Source organism: Anolis sagrei, chromosome 9 (genome assembly GCF_037176765.1).
Source record: "Anolis sagrei isolate rAnoSag1 chromosome 9, rAnoSag1.mat, whole genome shotgun sequence".
NCBI lineage: Eukaryota > Metazoa > Chordata > Lepidosauria > Squamata > Dactyloidae > Anolis > Anolis sagrei.
This window is the reverse complement of record NC_090029.1, coordinates 11,507,413-11,534,921: the sequence shown is the minus strand read 5'-3', so window position 1 is coordinate 11,534,921 and position 27,509 is coordinate 11,507,413. Positions and strand designations below refer to the sequence as shown.

General features: G+C 45.4%; 1 protein-coding gene across 7 annotated transcripts in view; it reads right to left on the bottom strand.

Moving 5' to 3' along the window:
• NRG4 (neuregulin 4) overlaps positions 1-27,509 on the bottom strand; it is a 141,133-nt gene that overhangs the window by 17,386 nt on the left and 96,238 nt on the right. For 4 of the 7 annotated variants that reach the window (XM_067471285.1, XM_067471282.1, XM_067471283.1 and 1 more), the window contains 3 exons: positions 24,486-24,546; positions 15,212-15,277; positions 525-618 (listed from right to left, as the gene is read on the bottom strand). The exons of 1 other annotated variant lie outside the window; for it this stretch is intronic. In XM_067471285.1, coding sequence (XP_067327386.1) covers positions 525-618; positions 15,212-15,221 — 104 coding nt within the window. In that variant the 5' untranslated portion in view covers positions 15,222-15,277; positions 24,486-24,546. Of the gene's footprint in view, positions 1-524; positions 619-5,163; positions 5,231-15,211; positions 15,278-24,485; positions 24,547-26,273; positions 26,848-27,509 lie in introns of those variants that run through there. 2 more of the 7 variants (XM_067471286.1, XM_067471284.1) reach the window with 2 other exon arrangements.

Sequence of the window (27,509 nt, the reverse complement as noted above, 5' to 3'; positions counted from 1 at the left end):
AGGAGATACGTTCGGACAGGTACGCTGGGCCGCTGCCGTATAGGCAGTGACATGTCTGGCCCATCCTCTGTTTGGGTATCAGCCAGCACGCCAACGCCTTAAATCAAGAAATAGTTTCCTAAGATTTACAGAGATACTTGCAGGAAGACCTCAGCAAGCGAGAGTCCAAAAGTGGCAGGCTCAAACCCAGAACCTCAATCAGTGGCTGATACCAGATGAGAGACTCCCTTCTGGGCACACAGAAAACTGGGTGACTTGGAAGGAGCTGAACAGGCAATACCACCTTTTGCTCTCCTAAATGGCTAGCACTACGAATCTCTTCCCTACAAACATCTGGAGCTGGCCTGTGTATATATTATCGTAAATGAATTCAGCGCATGCTTAAGCAATAAGAAACTATGTATGTTGACGAAACCATTGGTTTCTTTAGAGTAGCTGATTGCTCCCGACCTCGAGGGCTTTCTGGCTTGTAACACAAGCAGCTGCCTTCAAGGCAAAATGCAATTCTCAGCCGTGTACCGTACCTGCAAAAAGGACTGGAAACCGTTGGTATCATGTAACAAATCCCACCGTTTAGACAGAAAGATCCATAACTGCTGCCACAGAGCTCTTCATGATCTAAGGAAATGCAAAGAGATTTATCACCGCTTGCTCTTCTCGTAAGAATGAAATCAGGGGGTAGAAGATCTCACAAAATGTTTTCCATTCATATATAAACATAAATTGAGGCAAGGAAATGATGGATTACCTCTCCGTTCTCCGCACAAAGCACCAGAAAAGGAGAACCGTATTGGGTTGTAAGTTGCTGTGAGTTTTCCGGGCTGTATTGCTGTGTTTCAGAAGCATTCTCTCCTGATATTTTGCAGGCATCCTCAGAGCTTGGAAGGTCTGTTGGAAATTTGGCAAGTGAGGTTTCCCCCAGGCAGGAAGCAGCCAGGCTTTGAATCTAAAAGGCCATTCAGTTATAATCAGGGTGGCCAATTACAACATTCACGCTTGCTTCAAACACACAAGAGTTCTTTCTTCCACCCTGGATAGTGTTCCACGAGTGTGTGTGTGTGTGTGTGTGTGCATATATATACTAGCTGTCCCCTGGCACACATTGCTGTGGCCCAGTCTGTGTATATGTGTTTTGTGTGTGTGTATATGTGTATATGTGTGTTTATATATTTGTGAATATGTGTATATATGTGTATATGCGTATATATGTGGTTATGTGTATATGTGTGTGTGTGTGTGTGTGTGTGTGTGTGTGTACTAGCTGTCCCCTGCCATACGTTGCTGTGGCCCAGTCTATGTATATGTGTTTTGTGTGTGTGTATATATTTGTTAATATGTGTATATATGTGCATATGTGTGTGTATGTATTTGTGTATATGTGTATATATGTGTGTATGCGTGTATATATGTGTGTGTGTGTGTGTGTGTGTATACTAGCTGTCCCCTGCCACACACTGTGACCCAGTCTGTGTATATGTGTTTTGTGTGTGTGTGTGTATTTGTGAATATGTGTATATATGTGTATATGTGTATGTATTTGTGTATATGTGTATATATGTGTGTATGTGTGTGTGTGTGTGTGTGTATATACTAGCTGTCCCCTGCCGCATGTTGCTGTGGCCCCGTCTGTGTATATGTGTTTTGTGTGTGTGTAGATATGTAGATGTGTGTGCATATATTAGTATATATGTGTATATACGTGTGTATGCGTATATATGTGGTTTTGCACATGTGTTGTAATGTATTTTTGGTCTTTTAAAATCTTTTCTGCAGTGTTTTTCAGTGTGTTTATGAGTGATGGTCACTCATTGGCCTGAGAGGTGTCTTGTGTCCAAATTTGGTGTCAATTCATCCAGTGGTTTTTGGGTTATGTTAATCTCACTAACTAACTAACTAACTAACTATACACACACACACACACACACTACTTGCCTAGTTTCCAACAGACCTCACAACCTCCGAGGAGTCCTGCCATAGATGCAGGGGAAACATCAGGAGAGAATGCTTCTGGAACATGGCCACACAGCCCTGAAAACTCACAGCAGCCCAGTGATTCCGGCCATGCAAGCCTTCGACAACACAATAAAAATTTCATTTGTATGCCGCCCTATCTCCGCATGAGGATTCAGGGCGGTTTCCAACAAAACAAAGGTAAATATTCAATTCCAATATCAAAAAACAGAGACCGTAAAATTTTTAAAGCCTTCAACAACACAGTATTGTGTAGCTTAGTATCCCGTGTCCAAAATGCATGGGACCAGAACTATGTTGGATTTCAGATTCCTTTTTTTCGGATTTTGCAACAGCTGCCTTTGCACATAACTAGCTCTCCAGGAGATAGGATTTAAATCTCATTTACTGCCTCTTGTAGCCTGATGTTAATTTTATGCAATAGAGTTAATATTTTTTCCATGAAATATTTTTAATACAATGGACTATCAGAAAGTAAAGTTGTCACTCTCAGCCAACAAGTTTTGATTACAGTAGGGTCTCGCTTATCCGACCTTCGCTTATCCGACATTCCGTCCTATCCGACGCCCTCCTTTTGCTCCAGCATTTCAATTAAAGGAGCGCATTTCCCCAACTCCCTCTCCATTCCCAGTAAGCGAAAAACGCAAAACAAGGAGGAGAAGGAGGGAGGAAGGGGGTGAAAGAGGCAGGAGCGGAAGCGGAAGCGTCCTCCCTCCTTCCCTCTGTGATTTCCACACTTTTCTCCGCATCCCGGCACTTCCTGCTGGGCCCTTCTGGCCCCGGGGTGTTGCCTTGCCTCAACCCTTTGAGTCCCTGCTATTAGTTTTCTATAAGGGCAGAATGTAATGCCTCCACCTTTGTAAAAGTAATGCCTCCACCTTTGTAACTGCTCAACAAATGGCACTACTGATATGCTGCAGGTACTGGCTTGTTCAGTAGACTCTCCTCTACAGTTCCATTTTGCGGGAAGCCTTAGCATTGAATGGTTGTGTTGTTAAAGTACGAAGTAGGGAACCCTGCGCAGATGGTCAGTCAATGCGACTTAAGCAACGGATGCCGCAGGTACTGGCTTGTTCAATAGACTCTCCTCTACAGTTCCATTGTAGCGGGAAACCTTAGCATTGAACGGTTGTGTTATTAAAGTGCAAAGTATGGAACCCTGCGTAAACGGTCGGTCAATGCGACTTAAGCAACGGATGCGGCAGGTACTGGCTTGTTCAGTAGACTCCTCAACAGTTCCATTTTGGTGGGAAGCCTTAGCATTGAATGGTTGTGTTGTTAAAGTGCAAAGTATGGAACCCTGCGCAGATAGTTGGTCAATGCAACTTAAGCAACGTGCAGTTGTTGAATTCTTGACAGCAGATGGTGTCACCCCAAAGGAGATTAATCAGAGAGTGCAAGCTTTTTATGGCGATTGTGTTGATGTGAGTACTGTGTGTCGTAAGTTTAAAGATGTTGCGAGTAAGTTTAAAGATGTTGAGGTGACACCTTCTGCGGTCAAGAATTCAATGACTGCACGTTGCTTAAGTCGCATTGACCGACCATCTGCACAGGGTTCCATACTTCATACTTTAGCAACACAACAGTTCAATTCTAAGGCTTCCTGCAAAATGGAACTGTAGAGGAGAGTCTACTGAACAAGCCAATACCTGCCACATACGTTGCTTAAGTTGCATTGACCGACCACCTGCGCAGGGTTCCATACTTCACACTTTTATATAAATAAAAATGTAATGTTCATTTGTGGGATTAACAGAACTCAAAAACCACTGGACAAATTGACACCAAATTTGGACGCAAGACACCTAACAACCCAATGTATGTCCTTCACTCAAAAAAATTGATTTTGTCATTTGGGAGTTGTAGTTGCTGGGATTTATAGTTCACGTACAATCAAAGAGCATTCTGAACCCCACCAACGATGGAATTGAACCAAACTTGGCACACAGTTCTCCCATGACCAACAGAAAATACTGGAAGGGTTTGGTGGGCAGTGTCCTTTGGTTTTGGAGTTGTAGTTCACCTACATCCAGAGATCACTGAGGACTCAAACAATGATAGATCTGGACCAAACTCTACACGAAAACTCAATATGCCCAAATGGGAACACTGGTGGAGTTTGAGGAAAATAGAATAGACATTCGGGAGTTGTAGTTGCTGGGATTTATAGTTCACCTACTATCACAGAGCATTCTGAACCCCACCAATGATAGAATTGGGCCAAACCCCCCACATAGAACCCCCATGTGGGCCACAGCAACGCGTGGCAAGGGACGGCTAGTTAACAATACAACCGTTCAATACTAAGGCTTCCTGCAAAATGGAAATGTAGAGGAGAGTCTACTGAACAAGCCAGTACCTGCCACATACGTTGCTTAAGTCGCATTGACTGACCATCTGTGCAGGGTTCCATACTTCACACTTTAACAACACAACCGTTCAATGCTAAAGCTTCCCGCAAAATGGAAATGTAGAGGAGAGTTTACTGAGCAAACCAGTACCTGCCATATACGTTGCTTACGTCACATTGACCGACCGTCTGCACAGGGTTCCATACTTCACACTTTAACAATACAACTGTTCAATGCTAAGACTTCCCACAAAATGGAACTGTAGATGAGAATCTACTGAACAAGCCAATACCTGCCACATACGTTGCTTAAGTCGCATTGAATGACTGCCTGCACAGGGTTCCATACTTCACACTTAACAACACAACCGTTCAATGCTAAGGCTTCCCACTCAAATGGAACTGTAGAGGAGAGTCTACTGAACAAGCCAGTACCAGTACTGCCATCTGTTGAGTTACGAAGGTGGAGGCATTACTTTTCATTCAACCCTCGTAGTTGTCTAGCGTCGCATTGGACAGGTAACAGAGACTCCATATTATCCAACATTTTCATTTATCCGACGTTCTGCTGACCCATTTATGTTGGATAAGCAAGACTCGACTGTATTTCGGAGTTTGGATTGCTAGATCAAGGATGCGCAACCTGTTCTTGTTCCTCGTTGTCGTTTGACGAAGTGTTCAAGGGTGACCTTTACTCCTACTTCAATTAAACCACTTGACTTTCAGCAAAGGGAAAATAAGATATCCCTTTTCCCCTCCTTTTAAACTTTCAGGCTAAGCATTTCCTTTAAAAGAGAGTCAATTTCTGGCATCACACATTGGCAAGCGACGTGCGAACTTACACATCAGGTGTCGTCGTCGCTGTTATTTCTAGCAGCACCTTAAAATGGAACAGCAGAACGTCTTTATCTGGAAACACAGAGCGAGGGGAGATTATACCTCTTTCCACATCATTGGAAAATTACAGCAATTTTTAACTTCTCAAATACTGGGTGCAAAATACAACTTGGTTTATGACGCTTCCTATACATATGTACAAACTATTCTCAGAATCCTCGTGGACAAGAAGTTAAATATGAGCCAATAATGTGATGCGGCAGCAAAAAAAGCCAATGAGATAGGAGTCTAGTGTCTAGATCCAGGGAAGTCATACTCCCCATGCTCTTTTGCGCCTTGGTTAGACCACATCTGGGATGTTGTGTCCAATTCTGGGCAGCACAATTGAAGGGAGATGTTGACAAGCTGAGGAGGGTGACTCAAAGGATCAAGGGTCTGGAGAACAAGCCCTATGAGGAGCGGCTTGAAGAGCTGGGCATGTTTAGCTGCAGAAAAGAAGGCTGAGAGGAGACACGTTCTGGGCCATGGACCAAGATGTGAGGGAGGACAGAGCAGGGTTGTTTTCTCCTTCCCTGGAGCCATGGTTTCAAACTACAAGAAAGGAGATTCCATCTGAATATGAGGAAGAACTTCCTGACTGTGAGAGCTGTTCAGCAGTGGAACTCTCTGCCCCAGGAGTGTGGCGGAGGCTCCTTCTCTGCCACCGGGATTGTGTCACAGCTGGCTGTCAGCTGCATTAAGATCACTCTGACCAAAAGGTCATGAGTTCAAAGCCAGTCCGGGTTGGTTTCCAACCAATTGTGTAGCCTGTTGTCGACCTTTGCAACCCGAAAGACAGTTGCATCTGTCAAGTAGGAAAATTAGGCACCACCTTAAAGTGTGGGGAGGCTAAATTAACTGATTTATGAGGCCATAAAGAGGACTCCAGCGAGGAAGCATGTGGGGAATGCGAAAGTGCTTCATCAGCGTTGCAGATGGACGATGAAAGCGACAGCTCCCCTGGCGGCCAGTTGCATCTGTCAAGTAGGAAAATTAGGTACCACCTTAAAGTGTGGGGAGGCTAAATTAACTAACTTATGAGGCCATAAAGAAGACTCCAGCAAAGCATTCCAGCAAAAAGCATGCGGGGAATGCGGAAGTGCTTCATCAGCATCGCAGATGGACAATGAAAGCGACAGCTCCCCTGGTGGCCAGAAAAAGTTAAATAGCCTCTGTCTATGTCTATATATGTTGTATGTCAAAATTGGCATTGAATGTTTGCCATATATGTGTACACTGTAATCCGCGGGGTGGGAAGGACGGAATATAAAAGTTGTAAATAATAATAATAATAATAATAATAATTCTTTGGAGGCTTTGAAGCAGAGGCTGAATGGCCATCTGTCGGGGGTGCTTTGAATATGATTTTCCTGCTTCTTGGCAGGGGGTTGGACTGGATGGCCCATGAGGTCTCTTCCAATTCTAGGATTCTATGATGAAGGGTCTGGAGAACAAGCCCTATGAGGAGCGGCTTAAAGAGCTGAGCACGTTTAGCCTGAAGAAGGGAAAGGCTGAGAGGAGACATGATGAGGGCCATGTATAAATATGTGAGGGGGAGTCGTAGGGAGGAGGGAGCTGCCCTAGAGACTAGGACGCAATGGAGCAACAGCTTCAAACTACAAGAAAGGAGATTCCATCTAAACATTAGGAAGAACTTCCTGAATGTGAGAGCTGTTCAGCAGTGGAACTCTCTGCCTCGGAGTGTGGTGGAAGCTCCTTCTTTGGAGGCTTTGAAGCAGAGGCTGGATGGCCATGTGTCAGGGGTGATTTGAATGCGATTTCCCCACATCTTGGCAGAATGGGGTTGGAATGAATGGCCCATGAGGTCTCTTCCAACTCTATGATTCTATGAATAAGGGTCTGGAGAACAAGCCCTATGAGGAGCGGCTTAAAGAGCTGGGCATGTTTCGCCTGAAGAAGAGAAAGGCTGAGAAGAGACATGATGAGGGCCATGTATAAATATGTGAGGGAGGAGGGAACTGCCCTGGAGACCAGGACGCAATGGAGCAACATCTTCAAACTACAAGAAAGGAGATTCCATCTGAACATTAGGAAGAACTTCCTGAATGTGAGAGCTGTTCAGCAGTGGAACTCTCTGCCTCGGAGTGTGGTGGAAGCTCCTTCTTTGGAGGCTTTGAAGCAGAGGCTGGATGGCCATATGTCGGGAGTGCTTTGAATGCGGTTTCCCCACATCTTGGCAGAATGGGGTTGGAATGAATGGCCCATGAGGTCTCTTCCAACTCTAGAATTCAGTTCTCCAGAAGTTTGATGTCGTGAAAGTGGAGTAACGTCCTGTGCCACAGAAGTATTATATTTCCATTCTGATGGGTTCGGTCGAAAGAGAGTCTTGCCAGAAGGGAGGAGGATATCTCAGCCCCTTTTACACCGGGAAAAGTTGTTTTTATAGAATCCGAACCCGACCGGCTTGTTCATCCAGTGCTGTTTCTCGCTGAGGAAATAAACCCACCCGACCTGAATCTCTATTTTTATTTGGATCCTGCAAAATTTGTCGGGAAACCTCTGTGGATCCGGTTTTAGGAAAGTGTTTATTACAACCTTAGTTAATCTGACGGAAATGCAGACGTTGTATTCAGATACGATATATTTCGATGACAATCGTTGTGGCCTTCGAGTCAACTCCAACCTCAACTGGCCCTCTTGCAGGGTTGTCTTGGGAAGAGCGTTGCAATGGCTTCCCTTGAGGCTGAGTCACGCTGACTTGCCCAAAGTCACCCAACAGGTTTCCATGGCCAAGATGGGATTTAAGCCCTGCTCTCCATCATCATAGGTTCAATGCTCAAACCAATAAACAAAGTTGGTAATAACGGTTGGAGGTCATTCCTGACCGAGCCAAAGTTCTGTTTTATTATATTGTTTTACTTATAGATCAGCTTAAGCAGCGTTTCTCAACCTGAGGGTCGAGACCACTACGGGGGTTGCAAAGGGTGTCAGAGGGGTCGCCAACGAACATCAGAAAACAGTATTTTCTGTTGGTCATGGGGGTTCTGCGTGCCAAGTTTGGTCCAATTATATCGTTGGTGGGGTTCAGAATGCTCATTGATTGTAGGTGAACTATAAATCCCGGCAATTACAACTCCCAAATGTCAAGGTCTGTTTTCCCCAGACTCCACCAGTGCTCATATTTGGGCATATTGAGTATCCGTGCTAAGTTTGGTCCAGATCCATAATTGTTTGAGTCCACAATGCTCTCTGGATGTAGGTGAACTACAACTCCAAAACTCAACGTCAATGCCTACCAAACCCTTCCAGTATTTTCCATTGGCCATGGGAGTTCTGTGTGTCAGGTTTGGCTCAGTTTTATCATTGGTGGAGTTCAGAATGCTTTTTGATTGTAGGTGAACTATAAATCCCAGCAATTACAACTCCCAAATGTCAAGATCTGTTTTTCCCAAACTCCATCAGTGTTCATATTTGGGCATATTGAGTATCCCTGCTAAGTTTGGTCCAGATCCATGATTGTTTGAGTCCACAGTGTTTTCTGGATGTAGGTGAACTACAACTCTCAAACTCAAGGTCAATGCCCACCAAACCCTTCCAGTATTTTCCATTGGCCATGGGAGTTCTGTGTGCCAAGTTTGGTTCAATGGAATTCCATTGTTGATGGAGTTCAGAATGCTCTTTGAATGTAGGTTAACTATAAATCCCAGCAACTACAACTCCCAAATGACGGTAGGCTGTTAGAAATTGTGGGAGTTGAATTTGCTGAGTCGTGAGGAAGGGTGTCAGAGGGGTCGCCAAAGACCATCAGAAAACACAGTATTTTCTGAAGGTCATAAGGGTTTTGTGTGGGAAGTTTGACCCAATTCTATCAGTGGGGTTCAGAATGTAGGTGAACTATAAATCCCAGCAACTACAACTCCATTGTTTGATTCCATAGATTGGGTTTGGAAAAAAGGCCTCGCCATTAGGTTTCACAATTTCGCTCGCATGGAATAGTAAAGCAATGGCGACAACAACCCACTCAGAATCCAGGGCGGCAGCTAAAATTATTTCAGGGAAGTGGAAAAGAAGAAGAAGATGAAGGTGCCACCTCCACTCTGGCCCTTCCTCATTGAAAGTCTCCCTTCTCCCAGAAGCTGGAAAGAGCTGCATTTGGGTTTATTCCAGGCTGAGTAGAATTTGGAACAGACGCCCTCCTCTTAGGACCTGATAGTTAGAAGGAGTCACCAGGCTGTATCTATAGATGTGTGTGTGTGTGTGATATGATATATATATATAAAAGCTGTACCCTCCACGCATTGCTGTGTCCAACCTTCCCTTCCTCTTTCTCTCCTTTCTCTCTTCTTCCTTCTTTCTCTTTCTTTCCTTCCTTCCTTCCCTTTTTTCTTTCCTTCTCTCCTTCCTTCCTTCCCTTTTTTCTTTCCTTCTCTCCTTCCTTCCTTCCTTCCCTTTTTTCTTTCCTTCCCTCCTTCCTTCCTTCCCTTTTGTTCTTTCCTTCCCTCCCTTTTTTCTTTCCTTCTCTTCTTCCTTTCTTCCCTTTCTTTCTTTCCTTCTCTCCTTCCTTCTCTCCTTCCTTCCTTCCTTCCTTCCTTCCTTCGTTCCTTCCCTTTTTTCTTTCCTTCTCTCCTTCCTTCCTTCTTTCCCTTTTTTCTTTCCATCTCTCTACCTTCCTTCCCTCCTTCCTTCCCTCCCTCCCTCCCTCCCTCCCTTTTTCTTTCCTTCTCTCCTTCCTTCCTTCCCTTTTTTCTTTCCTTTTCTCCTTCCTTCCTTCGTTCCCTCCTTCCCTCCCTTTTTTTCTTTCCTTCCTTCCTTCCTTCCTTCCTTCCTTCCTTCCCTCCCTCCCTCCCTCCCTCCCTTTTTTCTTTCCTTCTCTCTTTCCTTCCTTCCCTCCCTGTTTTTCTTTCCTTCTCTCCTTCCTTCCTTCTTTCCCTTTTTTCTTTCCATCTCTCTACCTTCCTTCCTTCCTTCCCTCCCTCCCTTTTTTTCTTTCCTTTTCTCCTTCCTTCGTTCCTTCCTTCCCTCCCTTTTTTCTTTCCTTCTCTCCTTCCTTCCTTCCCTTTTTTCTTTCCTTCTCTCCTTCCTTCCCTTTTTCTTCCCTTTTCTCCTTCCTTCGTTCCTTCCTTCCCTTTTTTCTTTTCTTCCTTCCTTCCCTCCCTTTTTTCTTTCCTTCTCTCCTTCCTCCCTTCCCTCCCTGTTTTTCTTTCCTTCTCTCCTTCCTTCCTTCTCTTCCTCTTCCCTTCCTTCTCTCCTTTTCTCTCCCTTCCTCTTTCTTCCTTCTCTACTTATTCTTGGACAGCAACTCCCAGCAGTCCTCCTGATCAATTTATCTACCTATCTATCTCTATCTAATCCAACTATCTGGAGGATTACTGGGAGTTGTAGTCCAGGATTAGGAAATTGGAAATAGGATTGGGATGCACTCTCTCAAAAAAATCCAGGGAGAAGAAAGCTTTCATCTTGGAAGCAGTGCATTTGGATCATCCTCCTCTCCTAAAGGGCCTGGTCTAGGGGATGCTGGGAGCTGTAGTCCGGAAGAGAGTGTGGATATGTGTTTTGTTTGCTGGAGAGTCATTTTTGTGCATGCGTTGTAGCATCTTTTTGCTGTTTTGGCTTTTTAAGTCTCTTCCACTGTGTTTTTCAGTGTTTTTATGAGTGATGGTCACTCATTGGCCTGAGAGGTGTCTCGTGTCCAAATGTGGTGTCAATTCCTCCAGTGGTTTTTGAGTTATGTTAATCCCACAAACGAACATTACATTTTTATTTATATAGTTGGAAATAATGTTTTAACGGAAATTCTGGGGTTTTTGCTTGCAAAACAAATGTCCTGATGCGAAGCTCAGGCTCATTGCTTGGACAGAGAAAGAACTGTGAACCTCTTGCATAATAACTTTCAGGATTATATAGTATGGAGTGGTGTCAAACTGTATTCATTCTTGTCAGGTTTTACAATGTATTGTAATGTAATATAGCTGAGTCATGCGCTGCTAATAGGCTTCTATTGGAAATTCTGAGTCATGCATTAACTGTATATAGAACTTCATTTGGGGAATGTGTTCTGGCCTAGTCCAGGTGATTGTGAATGATGCAATCCTGGGTCTGAGTTAAGTTAATGAGTTGGGAACCAATCAGAGATTGCTATGTGTAATTGTATAGAATTGTATATAAGGAAGTCATGTACAGTGTATACTTTCTCCTTGTGCTGTGATGCTGTTCATCGAAGGCGCTATGTAATTGATTAAAAGAACCTGTCTGCTAAGACAAGATAAAACCGTGTGCTGTGGTAAGTTTGTAGTGTCATCTAGACTGGGGGAAAACAATGGTAAAACTGACAATGGCCGGGCATGTGCTCAAGTGTCTGTAAAAGGTTCCAGAGTGACTGCAGTTTGTGGGAGCAGTTGACTGAAAATACTGTGCAGGAAGAAGCTACTGGAAAGCACTGAAGTTGTGCAACTGATCTGCTGCTGAATTGTGAAATTAATCTCAACAATGAGTGGTGCAATTTTTGCCTATGCCACACAGTACATTATAGCAATAACTTTGGAATGGAACCCTATTCTTACAGGAAAGGCAAAATGGAAGTTTAAACAAATCAGTATTAGTAAAGAAACTTACAATCTAGTTATTTTCCCCCTGAAGAGGAAACTTTATAAGTTGTCCTTGGACCTTTGCAGGAAGAGAGTGTACCACGTTCCGCCAGAAACAGGCTTTCCGCAATAGGAAGATGTCATTAAACTGAGGGACCCTTTCTGCACATCGAATGGCATTGGTTTTAGCCGTTCCTCCTAACGAAGGTATGTGCCGATTTTGCTAACGCGCGAGTCTTTAATCCAATCTCCTACACAATTTGAATCCAATCAACAATGAATATCATCCTCGCCATTTTATTTAGGACAACGATATTGCCCACAAGCAAAGGGATTGCAAAGAGTTTGACTCCCTTGCATAGATGATTCTATATTTTCCTGCTGTGCAATGTATAGGTCAACATCAGCTGAATATGGTTAAAGAAATATAAACATAAATGTGTATTCTGCCAAAAATAAATGTGGAATAGAAAATTTTAGCTGTTGGAAATACAGTAGGATCTCGCTTATCCAACTGGCAGAATGTTGGATAAACGAAAATGTTGGATAATAGGGAGTCTCCGACTGTTACCCGTCCGATGCAACGCTAGACACCCAGAATACTAACAACCGAGACTCAAAGAGTTAAGGCAAGGCAATGCCCCGGGGCTAGACGGGCCCAGTAGGAAGGGCCTGGATGTGGGAAAAGTAGCATTGAAATCCCAGAGGAAAGGAGGGAGGATGCTTCCGCTTCCAGTCCTGCCTATTTTCCACCTTTCCTCCCTCTTCCTCCTCCTCCTCCTCCTCCTCCTCCTCCTCCTCCTCCTCCTCCTCCTCATGCCTTTTTCACTTTTTGGGAATGAAGAGAGAGTTGGGGAAATGCACTCCTTTAATTGAAATGCTGGAGGAAAAGGGGACGTCGGATAAGACGGAATGTCGGATAAGCAAAGGTCAGAAAAGCGAGACTCTACTATACTGCTAAACCTTGATGTCAACTAATATCACTTGAATTTGCAAAGGAAGTCATGGATCAGGTGCCAATTCCTTATTTCCGCATGTGTGGCTTTTTATAGCACCATATACATTTGTGAAGCTGGTAATATAATATAGTGTGATATAAATCAGGAAATCTCCAAACATGAAGTCCCTCATCAGAAGTAGAGTCCATACCAAGAATAAATGGCTTCAGGCAAATAACTGGCTCTAAGTATCAGCTGGAAAATAGAGGAGTATCCAAAAGGGTCCCCATAGGTGGCTGAGATGGTGACACTTTTGCTTTCTGATAGCTCATAGTCTACAAACTTTGTTTCATGCACAAAATTATTTAAGACGTCATGCCTTAAATTACCTTCAGGCGATGGGTATTATATGTATATGACACATAAATGGACTTTGTATTTAGACTTGGGTCCCATCCCCAAGATATCTCATTTATATCTTTGTATCGGGTATAGAGTATTTTTATATTATTATTATTATTATTATTATTATTATTAGAACCTCTACATAAGAATGTCCCAACATAAGTACGCTTTAACTTACAAATCCTCACTCGACCAGTTTATTTATAGTGTCAGGCAACCCAACAGTCGTATTACATTTTTGACAGAACAAACAAACAAACATACAAAAGACACAGAGTTTGCAAGTTTGGCCTAGAATGATGTTTTGACATCCTAACACTGTTTTGACCTACGGACAGTGGAAAAGAGGCCTCTTTGCTTCCTAAACCAGTTCTAACAGCTAGGCAGAGAGAAACCAAATCTGGACTGGATGTCTAGTTGGAGCAGCTTCCTGCAAGGCAGAAACTCTGGCTCCATAATAATAATAATAATAATAATAATCTTTATTTATACCCCGCCACCATCTCCCCAATGGGGACTCGGAGCGGCTTACACGAGGCCAAGCCCAAACAACGAATTACAATAAAATAAAACCGAAAACGCAAACAATAAACAACAACAACATAATTACATAAAACATGTGAAAACATAGCAATATAAAATTACAATAGGCACAATCACAATGACAATGGGCGGGCTACATGGCGAGATAAGAAAGAGACAGATTATTAGCGGAGGAGGGCTCATTATAGTGATGGTTGTGGAATCAAGCTTTCCCACAAGCGGCAGACGGGCGACGGGGACGGGGACATGTACTCCAAGGATAAAACGTTGAGGCTAGGCAATAATGTGAAAATGTAAACCTAATCATCAAAAGCACAGTGGAAGAGCCAGGTTTTAAGGTCCTTTTTTAAGGTTTCCAGGGTAGGGGCTTTCCTAATTGTGATTGTTTCCCCTGAATGTTCTGGGAGGGGAAATCTATTCCAGAGCTTGCAGACCACCCTAGTGCAGCAGAACCTCAGCCTAAACCAATGGTTCCCAACTTGTGGTTTGTGGACCACCAGTGGTCCGCAAGAACGAAAAAATGGTCCGCGGCCTTACCATTACTACACCATTGCCTCAAAACCATGTGGCAACGAGAGTGACTCGTTTCACGCAACTCTCTTATAGTGCCAAGGCAACCGGAAAGTCGCTAGGGGAGAGGCTGACTGATAATAATAATAATAATAATAATAATAATAATAATCTTTATTTATATCCCGCCACCATCTCCCCAATGGGGACTCAGAGTGGCTTACATGGGGCCAAGTCCGGGCAACATATTACAGCAAAATAAAAGCAAAGCATAAACAACAAACAACATCATCAAAATTTCATAGAAAAAAAGAGAAAAAAAGTATAACATAGTCATAAAATAACATTCCAATATACACAATCACGATCACAATTGGCAGGCCACATGTACAAGATAAAACAATTAAAATCTAATGAGATAAAAAAAATACGAGCAGGTTATTTGCAGGGAACTCATAAAAACAAGCAGAGTTGTGAAGCTAAACTACTCACAAAAGATTAATAGTACCACATCAGCTCTATATTATTAAATATGGTTTTCTGTGGACTACAGGATGGCATGCATTCTGTATCAGAAACTAGAGCTGATGTGGTCTGTCCAGTGCAATTTTCCGAGTCAGCACCCTAAATAACCAAACTGACCAAAAAAAATAAATAACTAAGTTGACCAAAAAAAGTTTATAAAACTTTTGATACTAATATTAGAGAGTGGTCCCTGGTCAATTGGTCCCTGGGAAAGTGGTCCTTGGTCAAAAAAAGGTTGGGAACCATTGGCCTAAACAGATAGAACAGGGCTTCCAGCAGACCGCAGCAGCCATTGAACGTCATGCCTCAGCCTGCCTGCCTTTGCCTGCGTGCTCTTCTCCGCTATGGGAGATTGCTCTCTGCAGAGGACGTTTGGGTTAGTTCATTTGAGTGCTTTTTATTCCTGGTTTAGATCATTACTTGAACACACTCAAAATGGTTGGCTGGCTTAGTCAAATCACTGTGAAAATTACACATTAAATATTCAGATCTGTATCGGTGTACGTTATTCCAAAGTGGGATTAAGGAAATCTTAATGAAATCATTACCTGTTCGCATATTATTCCGACCGCAACTTGCAATTCTTGGCCGCGGGCTATTCTTCGAAAACTGCCCTAAAAACAAAAACACTTTGTTTCAATCCAAACGCCTTTTGTTTCGGCTGATTATTCCCGCTATGCCTTCACAACTGGAAGAATGGCTTCCCTTGCTGTGGACGGCAAATACCGCTCACCCTCTGCGTGGACGCCATTCCTTTGAAAGCTTAACAGCAAACATACAAAATCTATACAAAACAAAACCAGTGGGATTGATTTCAAAACTCACCAAAACACCAACTTGTCTTTTTAAGTCTTTCTTTCGTTGTAACAATTTACTAAGTTTGGGGTAACATGTCGAGTAACAAAGGAATACCAAAGAATAGTTGGATTTTTTAAACTGAAACCCCTCCAGTATTTTCAATCAGGCCCTGTCTTGCCTACTCCTGATATAGAATCCTAGAGCTGGAAGAGACCCCCAAAGGCCATCCAGTCCAACCCCTTGCCATGCAGGGAGGCACAATCAAAGCACTCCTGATAGACATCCTCTGTGGAAAAGCCTCCACCACACTCCCAGTCAGCCCAGGCCGCTCTCCAACAGCTCTTACTCTCAGGAAGTTCTTCCTCATCTTTTCAGTCAAATCTCATTCCCTGCCATGTGGACCCATTGCGCCCTTTTTGTGCCCTGGTCTCCAGAGCAGCAGAAAATACATTAGAAATATAAATCCAAGGGTACATTACTTGTTTGTTTATTAATGTCAAACATGTTGGATCTATGTGCAATAGTCGTGTAATGATGATTTATGTTGGGTTGCTGTGAGCTTTCCGGGCTGTATGGCCATGCTCCAGAACAGGCCTGGGCAAACTCTCTCACTTGGGAGATGCATGATAGCACTCCCTGCTAAGAGGATTGGCTGCTGATAGAAGGAAGTATGGGAAGGAGGAAGGAAGGAAGGGAAGAGAGAAGGGAGGGAGAGGAAGAGAGAGGGAGGGAGGGAAGGAGGAAGAAAAGAGAGAAAGAAGGGAGGGAGAAAGAGAAGGATGGAAGGAAAGGGAGAGAGGGAAGAAGGAAGGAGAGAAGGAAGGGAGGAAGAGATGGATGGATGGATGGATGGATGGAAGCAAAGGATGGAAGGAAAGGAAGGAAGGATGAAGGAAAGAGAGAAGGAAGGGAAGGAGGAAGAGAAGGATGAAAGAGAAGGAGGAAATTGGGAAGGGAGGGAGAAAGAGAAGGATGGAAGGAAAGAAAGGAAGGAGGAAGGAAAGGAAAGAGGAAGGAAAGAGTGAAGGAAGTAAGGAAAGAAGGGAGGGAGGAAGAGAAGGATAGATGGATGGATGGATGGATGGATCGAAGGAAGGAAGGAAGGAAAGGAAGGAGGAAGGAAAGAAAGAAGGGAAAGGAAGAGAGAAGGAGGGAAGGAGGAAGGAAAGAAAGAAGGAAGGGAGAGGGAGAGAGGGAGGAAAGGAGGAAGGAAAGAGAGAAGGGAGGGAGGGAGAAAGAGAAGGATGGAAGGGAGGGAGGGAGGAAAGAAGGAAGGAGAGAAGGGAGGGAGGAAGAGAAGACTGGCTGGATGGATGGATGGGAAGGAAGGAAAGGAAGGATGAAGGAAAAAGAGAAGGGAGGGAGGGAGGAAGAGGATGAAAGGAAGAGAAGGAGGAAAGAGGGAAGAAAGAGAGAAGGAAGGGAGGAGGAAAGGGAAGGGTGGAAGGAAAGGAAGGAGGAAGGAAAGAGGGAAGGAAGGAAGGAAGGACAAAAGGGAGGAAGGGAAGGAGGAATGAAAGCGCGGAAGGGAAAGATTGAAGGAGTAAGAGGGCGAGAGAGAAAGAAGAAAGAATGAAAGAGAGAAAGAAGGAAAGACAAAAAGGAAGGAAGGGTGGAAGGGAAAGTGGAAGGAAAAAAGAAGGAAGGAAGAAAGGAAAGGAGGAAGGAAAGAGAGAAGGAGGGAAGGATAGGATGGTGAGGGGGGGGGGCTGAGAAAAGAGCCCAAGGGGCCGCATTTGGCCCCCGGGCCTGGGTTTACCCATCCCTGCTTTATGTCTATACATTATATGTGAAATATAAATTGGTGTCATGTTTGGACTTGGGTCTTATGATGTATATGCAAATAATATTCCAAAATCCAAAGCCATTTGGTTTCAAGTATTTCAGATACTCAACTTGTACTAATGCTGCTTATATAGCTTACAGTGTGCTCCGTGTTCAGCATATGGATGACTATAGCTCTAACGGAGATGGTGTGTAGCATTCATCACCAGGCGTATGTGTGTTTGCGTTTTAAAGGGGCCTCAATGCTAAGATGAAGTTATCTATTTCCAAAACGTATTTGCACATTTACATACACAGAGTGACGGAGGAGCACGTTCTGGGTGGTGTTTGGTGGTGCCATTGTGCATAAACTATTCCATAAATTCCTCTTTCCGGTAACGTCAGTGCGCCGTTCCCACCTGGATTCCTCTCCAGGACTCTCCAGGAACGCAGCTAGAGCCTTGCAACACACAACTTCAGGTGTTTATACCGGCACTCAGCTATTTTTAGTGCTGATATCACACGTCAGCTGTAAATCGATCTCAGCTCAAATATAACCTTTGGGAAACCTGTCAGATACACCTGACTCTGGCCCTAAAAGACCTTTGCAGGCACACTCGGCGGTAGCAACAACCTGTGCCTACGGTCGAGTATTTACTAGGGAATGTCTCCATCCCAAACACTTCTTCAAAATCAGATTATGGCTGCAAAGTGAGCAAATGGTGACTTTTGATATTGTTGGACTGCAACTCCCAATGTCTCTCATCTCTAGTTACCAATGGATGGGAAAATGGGAATTGTAGTCCACCTGCTTCTGGAGAGATGCATTTTCCTCATTTCTCCTACATGGTCCCTGTGAAATGCACACATCGAGGCCCCCAGATGTCATTGAATGACAGCTCCCATCACTTCTGATTATCTGCCTTGTAGACTGGGGATAATAGGAATTGCAACTCAACAGCACTCGTGGCTTTGAGGTTGGGGAAAGGTTAGAAAAGATTTTGAAGTCATATCCACAAGCCTTACATCTAAATCCAAACTATACTCTCCTGACTAAACAGGATACAGATGTGACTATATCCTACCTCCCATCATCCCTAGTCATTAGGTCTAATGATGAAGAGTCCAGCATCTGGAGGAGGACCACGTACAATGACATGATGGGCCGGATTTGGCCCGTGGGCCTTGAGTTTGACACACGTGATCCATGCACATGTGTTCAAATTAGAGGGAAATATAAATGTATACAATGTATAGAGGGACCCTCCGTGGCACAGTTGGGTAAACCACTAAGCTGCTGAACTTGCTGACCAAAAGGTCAGAGGGGGAGCGGGGGGAGCTCCCACTGTTAGCCCCAGTTTCTGCCAACCTAGCAGATCGAAAACATGCAAATGTGAGTAGGAGGCTAATGGATCCGAACGGATTCCTGACGGCTCTTGGGGAGTTTCCCGCCACCGCGGCAGGTGACAATGTCGAGGCCTTGGTCGCTCTCTGGAATGGGGAGATGACCAGGGCTATTGACATGATCGCTCCGGAACGTCCCCTCTCAAGTAACCGAGCTAAACCAGCCCCTTGGTTCACCGAGGAGCTGGCAGCGATGAAGCGAAGGAAGAGGGTTCTAGAGAGCGTGTGGCGATCGGACCCAAGCGAGTCAAACCGAGCACGGTTTGTGTCCTTTCTGAGGGCATATGCCGCGGCAATAAAAGCCGCAAAGAAAATTTTCTTTGCGGCCACTATTGCGTCTGCAAAGAACCGTCCGGCGGAGTTGTTTCGGGTTGTCAGAGGCCTTTTAACTCCCCCCACCGGGGGGAGCCCTGACAACTCGACAACGCGCTGTGAAGCATTTGCTCGGTTCTTTGCAGACAAAGTCGCTTTGATCCGTTCCGGGCTGGACGCCACATTAGATGCAGTCTCCGTGGATGTGACACAAGCACCTGCTTGTCAGATTTCGTTGGATTCTTTTCAGTTTGTGAAACCCGAGGATGTGGACAAGGTACTTGGAGGAATGAGACCCACCACGTCCATCCTAGACCCCTGCCCATCCTGGCTTCTTAAGGAGGCCAGAGGGGGATTGGCCGAGTGGGTAACGGTGGTGGTTAACGCCTCCCTTCGGGAAGGCAAGATTCCAGCGAGCCTAAAACAGGCTGTTATAAAGCCGCTGTTGAAGAAACCATCACTCGACCCCACTAAATTGGACAACTTTCGGCCTGTTTCCAATCTTCCCTTCTTGGGCAAAGTCATGGAAAGCGTGGTGGCCTCACAACTCCAGGTATTCTTGAGAGACACGGATTATCTGGATCCGGCACAGTCTGGTTTCAGACCGGGACATGGTACCGAGACGGTCTTGGTCGCCTTAGTGGATGATCTCCGTCGGGAGCTAGACAGGGGGAGTGTGTCCCTGTTGGTGCTCCTGGACCTCTCAGCGGCCTTCGATACCGTCGACCACGGTATTCTTCTGGGGCGCCTTGCGGAAATGGGTCTTGGAGGCACTGCTTTGCAGTGGCTCCGGTCATTTCTGGAGGGTCGTACTCAGAAGGTGTTATTGGGGGACTCCTGTTCAACGCCGCAGCCGTTGACTTGTGGCGTTCCTCAGGGTTCCATCTTGTCCCCCTTGCTGTTTAACATCTACATGAAGCCGCTGGGTGAGATCATCCGGAGTTTCGGGGTGCGGTGTCACCTGTACGCAGATGACGTCCAACTCTGTCACTCCTTCCCACCTGCTACTAAGGAGGCCGTCGAAGTCCTGAACCGGTGCCTGGCCGCTGTAATGGTCTGGATGAGGGCGAACAAACTGAAATTAAATCCAGACAAGACAGAGGTACTCCTGGTCAGTCGCAAGGCCGAACAGGGTATAGGGTTACAGCCTGTGCTGGACGGGGTCGCACTCCCCTTGAAGGCGCAGGTTCGCAGCTTGGGTGTGACCCTGGACTCGTCGCTGAGCCTGGAGCCCCAGGTTTCAGCGGTGACCAGGGGAGCATTTGCACAGCTTAGGCTCGTGCGCCAGCTGCGCCCGTATCTTGGGAAGTCTGACTTGGCCACGGTGGTACACGCTTTGGTCACATCCCGCCTCGACTACTGCAACGCTCTCTACGTGGGGCTGCCCTTGAAGACGGTCCGGAAGCTCCAGCTAGTCCAGCGCGCGGCAGCCATGTTGTTAACAGGGGCTGGGCGCAGAGAGCATACTACGCCCCTGCTGTCCCAGCTCCACTGGCTGCCGATCTGCTACCGGGCCCAATTTAAGGTGCTGGTGTTATCCTACAAAGCCCTAAACGGTTCCGGCCCAAAATACCTTGCAGACCGCATCTCGGCCTACGAGCCCACGAGGGCCTTGAGATCATCCGGGGAGGCCCTTCTCTCGGTCCCGCCTGCCTCACAGGCACGTCTGGCGGGGACGAGGGAGCGGGCCTTTTCGGTGGTGGCCCCCCGGCTGTGGAACACCCTCCCTGCTGAAGTTAGACAGGCGCCCTCTTTGATGGCCTTTCGTAGGGGCCTGAAAACATGGCTCTTCGAGCAGGCCTTCAACTGAGTGTATGGAATGACAATGGAATGAACTAGGACTACGAAATTGGCTATGACCCCAGGATTTTGACGAAGCGGATTTTTAGTATAAGTATATGTTATGTTGTATTTGTCTGGTTTGTATTGTCACGGCTCACTGTACATTGTCTCTTTGTTGTTGTTCACCGCCCCGAGTCGCCCCCGGGCTGAGAGGGGCGGTCAATAAGTGCAAGAAATAAATAAATAAATAATAATAAATCAATAGGTACTGTTTCAGTGGGAGGGTAATGGCATTCCATGCAGGGTTGGATCCTCCCAACCCTGCTATATGCCTGCGAGACATGGACTGTCTACAGAAATACAACACCGCCTGTGCTCTGCGAGAGCGGCATTTTTCTGAATGAAGCATCCATAGGGATACCAAGGTGCTTGTTTATAAAGCTATTGTCCTCCCAACCCTGCTTTACATCTGCAAAACGTGGACTGTCTACAGACGTCACATGCAACTCCTAGAACAATTCCATTGGTGCTGCCTTGGAAAATTCTGCAAGTCTTTTGGGAAGACAAGCGGACAAATGTCAGCGTGCTGGAAGCAGCAAAGACCACCAGCATTGAAGTGATGGTCCTCCGCCATCAACTCCACTGGATGCCTGTAGACAGTCCACGTTTCACAGGCATATGACAGGCTGGCCACATGACCTTGGAGGTGTCTACGGACAACGCAGGTCCTCCGCCATCAACTCCACTGGACGCCTGTAGACAGTCCACGTTTCACAGGCGTATGACAGGCTGGCCACATGACCTTGGAGGTGTCTACGGACAACGCAGGCTCTACAGCTTAGAAATGGAGATGAGCACCAGAGTCCCAGAGTTGGATTTAATTAGACTTAATGTCAGGGAAACTCTTTACCTTTACCTTACAATATATAGAGGAGATCGAGCTCCATAAGAAACCAAGAAGGGGGCCAGGCAGTGGACCAGCCATCTTTTTATGAAGTATCGTTTTGGGTTGCTGTGAATTTTACATGCTGTCTGCTCATATTCCAGAAGCATTCTCTCCTGACACTTCACCCACATCTATGGCAGGCATCCTCAGGGGTATGGAGCCCCCGGTGGCGCAGTGGGTTAAACCCCTGTGCTGGCAGGACTGAAGACCGACAGGTCACAGGTTAGAATCTTTTGAGAGGCGGATGAGCTCCCTCTATCAGCTCCTCATGCAGGGACATGAGAGAAGCCTCCCACAAGGATGATAAAAACATCAAATCATACGGGCGTCCCTTGGGGAACGTCCTTGGAGACGGCCAATTCTCTCACACCAGAAGTGACTTGCAGTTTCTCAGGTCGCTCCTTACACAACAAAAAAAAATCCTCAGGGATTGTGAGATGTGTTGGAAACTAGTCAAGTGGGATTTATATATCTGTGGAATGGTGTCCAGGGAGGGAGAAAGAACTCAGCTTTTGGAGAGATGTATTTTGCTCATTTATCTGGCTGCATCAGCCTCATGGTTGCTTATAAAGGGCTATTGAATCCATGGATGGAGTATCCATGAACACAGAGGGATAGCTATAACTTTTGTCTCCTTTTTCAGTGTGAATGTTGCAACTGGCCAGCTTGATTAGCACAGAATGGCTTTTCAGCTTCAAACTCTGGCTGCTTCCTGCCTGGTAGGGAATTGCAACATTCCCACTTGCCTCCAACAGACAAGGGTTCTTTCTCCCACGCTGGCAGGGGCAGCTCAACCCATTACACAAAGTAAGCATTCGCAGTATAGTTGATTTTGCCAGGGGCGTTCTTGAGGTGCTCTTGGGGGAAAATAGACCTTGACATATGCAAGTTGTAGTTACTGGGATGTATAGTTCACCTACAATCAAAGCGTTCTGAACTCCACCAATGATGGAATTGAACCAAATATGGCACACAGAACTCTCATGACGAACAGAAAATATATATCAATGATTGGTTGGGCGGGGGGGGGGGGGGGCAAAATACTGTTTGCTTACCATTGAAAATGACCTAGGGCCGCCTCTGCGCCCTGGACATCGTTCCACAGATATATAAACCCCACTTGCCTAGTTTCCAACAAACCTCAGAACCTCTGAGGATGCCTGCTATAGATGTGGGCGAAACTTCAGGAGAGAATGCTTCTGGAACATGGCCACACAGCCCGGAAAACTCACAGCAACCCAGTGATTCCAGCCATGAAAGCCTTCGACAACACAAAGTATCATTTTGTTTCCTTCCTATATTAACGTAACCCAAAGTTACCTTTCCAAAGTGGCTTTGAAGCTCCACAGAGATGCACGCAACCTCTGTGCTCTTCTAACTCTGAAAACTAAAACCAGATATGGAAAATTCTGTTTTGCGAAGGCTAGAGGGAAGACGGAGGGTAAAAACCCTCCCAGCCAATTGCGTGACCTAAGAGCGAACCTGGACCTCGAGGACGTCTCTCGGGTTATCGGGAGTAAACACAACTTGAAACATGAGATTGAAGAGAAAAGCATTCCAAAGAAGAGCAGCTCTCTTTCCAAGGTTCAAGAACTGCTATTTCTTTGACAACCTGAATACAAGTCTATACTTGAAGACAAGCGGACAAATGTCAGCGTGCTGGAAGAAGCAAAGACCACCAGCATTGAAGCGATGGTCCTCCGCCATCAACTCCACTGGACGCCTGTAGACAGTCCACATTTCACAGGCGTATGGCAGGGTTTGGAGGACAATAGCTTTATAAACAAGCAGCTTGGTCTCCCTACAGATGTTCCGGTCCTCATACACTCTCTGCTTCATTCGGGAAAATGCTGCACTTGCAGAGCTCAGGCGGTATTGTATTTCAGTGTCAATATTGACCAAGGGGCTTGTTTATAAAGCTATTGTCCTCCCAACCCTGCTATACATCTGCAAAACGTGGACTGTCTACAGACGTCACTTGCAACTCCTAGAACGATTCCATCAGCGCTGCCTTGTAAAATCCTGCAAGTCTTTTGGGAAGACAAGTGGACAAATGTCAGCGTGCTGGAAGAAGCAAAGACCACCAGCATTGAAGCGATGGTCCTCCGCTATCAACTCCACTGGACACCTGTAGACAGTCCATGTTTCACAGGCGTATGGCAGGGTTTGGAGGACAATAGCTTTATAAACAAGCAGCTTGGTCTCCCAAACACTCTCTGCTTCATTCGGGAAAATGCTGCACTTGCAGAGCTCAGGCGGTGTTGTATTTCAGTGTCAATATTGACCAAGGTGCTTGTTTATAAAGCTATTGTCCTCCCAAAACTGCTACATGCCTGTGAAACGTGGACTGTCTACAGACATGACATGCAACTTCTGGAACGACTCCATCAGCGTTACCTCTGGAAAATATATGTTTTCTGATGGTCTTTGGCGACACCTCTGAAACCCCCTTGCGACCCCCGTAGGGTACCAACCCCCAGTTTGAGAAACACTGCCTTTGAGGACCCCTGGTTTAGAGCCCACCATTGCAGACATAGTTGCTCATTTGAATCCAAACAAGATGAGACCCAAGAAGATTGCGCCAGCGAGCAACAGATACCCAACACAGTCTCCTGGGTAGCAGATATGCTGAGTGGAAGGAAGACTATGCACTTCAGCCCACATCCAAGCGTTTCACCTGAAATACACTTGCATTTACAACCTGGGAGTATATTTACAACCCTGAGAAGAGGAAATGCCTGGGTGTGTTTGTTCACTTTGAGTAGTATGGTGTAGCACAAAGTGTCCGCAGGAGGTGGACAAAGATCGAGACTTACCGTTTGACTCTAATTGGAGAAATGATGGGGGCTCCGTTTCCTTATTGCTTCTTCATGGGTCCTGCAAAGAGAAGCGGGAATTAACAACTCCCTAGATCAGTGGTTCTCGACATTCCTAATGCTGCGACCCCTTGATGCAGTTCCTCATGTTGTGGTGACCCCCAACCAGAGGTGGCCCTAGGTAATTTTCAACGGTAAGCAAACAGTATTTTGGCACCCCCCCCCCCCCAAACCAATCACTGATACATATTTTCTGTTCGTCGTGGGAGTTCTGTGTGCCATATTTGGTTCAATTCCATAATAGGTGGAGTTCAGAATGCTCTTTGATTGTAGGTGAACTATACATCCCAGTAACTACAACTTGCATATGTCAAGGTCAATTTTCCCCCCAAGAGCGCCTCAAGAGCGCCCCTGGGCAAAATCAACTATACTGCAAATCCTTACTTTGCATAATGGTTGAGCCGCTTCATAACTGTAATTTTGCTAATGTTATGAATCGTCATAACATCTGATATGTAGAATGTATTTTCATTCACTGCACCAAATTTGGCACAAATACTCCATATGCCTAAATTTGAATACTGGTGGAGTGGGGGGATTGTTTTTGTCATTTGGGAGTTGCAGTTGCTGGGATTTATGGTACATTTCAATTAAAAGAGCATTCTGAACTCCACCAACGATGCAATTGAACCAGACTTGGCACACACAACTCTCACGACCAACAGAAAATACTGGAAGGGTTTGGTGGGCATTGACTTTCAGTTTGGGAGCTGTAGTTCACCTACATCCAAAGAGCACTGTGAACTCAAACAATGATGTATCTGGACCAAATTCTACACGAATACTCAATATGCCCAAATGTGAATATTGGTGGAGTTTGGGGAAAATAGATCTTGACATTTGGGAGTTGTAGCTGCTGGGATTTATAGTTTGCCTACAATCAAAGAGCATTCTGAACTCCACCAGCAATGGAATTGACCCAAACTTGGCACACACAACTCTCACGTCCAACAGAAAATACTGGAAGGGTTTGGTGGGCATTGACCTTGAGTTTGGGAGCTGTAGTTCACCTACATCCAAAGAGCACGGTGAACTCAAACAATGATGTATCTGGACCAAAACTTGGCACAAATAATCAATATGCCCAAATGCGAACACTGGTGGAGTTTGTGGAAAATAGACCTTGACATTTGGGAGTTGTAGCTGCTGGAATTTATAGTTCACCTACAATCAAAGAGCATTCTGAACTCCACCAACGATGCAATTGAACCAGACTTGGCACACACAATTCTCACAACCAACAGAAAATACTGGAAGGGTTTGGTAGGCATTGACCTTGAGTTTGGGAGCTGTAGTTCACCTACATCCAAAGAGCACTGTGAACTCAAACAATGATGTATCTGGACCAAACTTGGCACAAATAATCAAAATGCCCAAATGTGAACACTGGTGGAGTTTGGGGAAAATAGACCTTGACATTTGGGAGTTGTAGTTGCTGGAATTTATAGTTCACCTGCAATTGGTACAATTAAGCCAAACTTCCCATACAGAACCCTATGACCATCAGAATACACAGCGTATTCTGTTGGTCATGTGTTTTCTGATAATCTTTGATAATCCTTCTGACACCCCCTCACGACCCCCTCAGGGGTCCCGACCCCCAGGTTGAGAAACACTGCCTTACACAGATTACATAATCATAGCTTTCTCTCCTTTTCTAAACCCTCATTTGCTCTTATCAGATATACAGGGAAATACAGTCGAAAACAGTCGGCAGAAGCAATTTACCTGGAACAGCTTTGCAAAGCATTAAGGCCGAGATCGGGGAGTGCCTTCACCAGCCAAGGTCTGGCATTATGCACCCGAGGATGCTCCAAGCGGGAGATTTATAGGGCTGCATCCAGCCAAGGTGTGCACAGGGGCCAGGTAAGGGCCAGAGCACCGCCCCTTTGTTCTGACAGGGTTCGATCTCGTAAAACGGAGAGGCCGTCTCCGTGACATTTCTCTGAACTTCAAAACAGCTCCCAAATAGCAACCCCAAAAAAAGAAGCCCAGTTTTGTTTTGTTTTGTTTTTGCTCTCCGGCCCAAATCTCACCGATCTCTCTGTTTGTTTCAACTCCGGCAAGAGTGGAGATCCCTTGCGCAGATAGTGCCAAACTACTTGCAAAGGCCTGCGCTGTTATTGCCAGTTAATAGATTGGGTTTCGTGACCTACATGGCAAACCAGCTCCTGCGCCCCAGATGGTATCTATGCGCAGCATTTATCTCTCCGGCCCATTCCCGTAAGTGGTTTGATCAGATCTCTGCAAGTGCCTTTAGGAACAGCTCTTGCCTAAGTGTGATTTATGTCTCCACGACACTATCTTTAGTTTTTGTTTGTCGGGCATATGCATTTCCGGAGAAGATCTACCTAATTCCGGAGATGTACATACGTGTTTTGAGGGAAATAGGTGGGTTCACAAAAATCCTGCCTTTACCTTGATTTGGCGAGGAAACATAAGACTGCTTGCATTCCCAAATTGTGGAACGATTTATGCTTTGCATGTGCTTTGCATGCAGAATCTATATAAATAAAAATGTAATGTTCTTTTGTGGTTTTCACAGAACTCAAAAACCACCGGATGAATTGACACCAAATTTGGACAGCATACACCTAACAACTCAATGTATGTCCTTCACTCAAAAAAATTTAATTTTGTCATTTGGGAGTTGTAGTTGCTGGGATTTATAGTTCACCTACAATCAAAGACCATTCTGAACTCCACCAATGATGGAATTGAACCAAACGTGGCATACAGGACTCCCATGACTAACAGAAAACACCTGAAGGGTTTGGTGGGCATTGACCTTGAGTTTGGGAGTTGTAGTTCACCTGCATCCAGAGAGCACTGTGGACTCAAACAATGATGGATCTGGACCAAACATGGCACGGATACTCCATATGCCCAAATATGAACACAGATGGAGTTTGGGGGAAATAGACCTTGGCATTTGGGAGTTGTAGTTGCTGGGATTTATAGTTC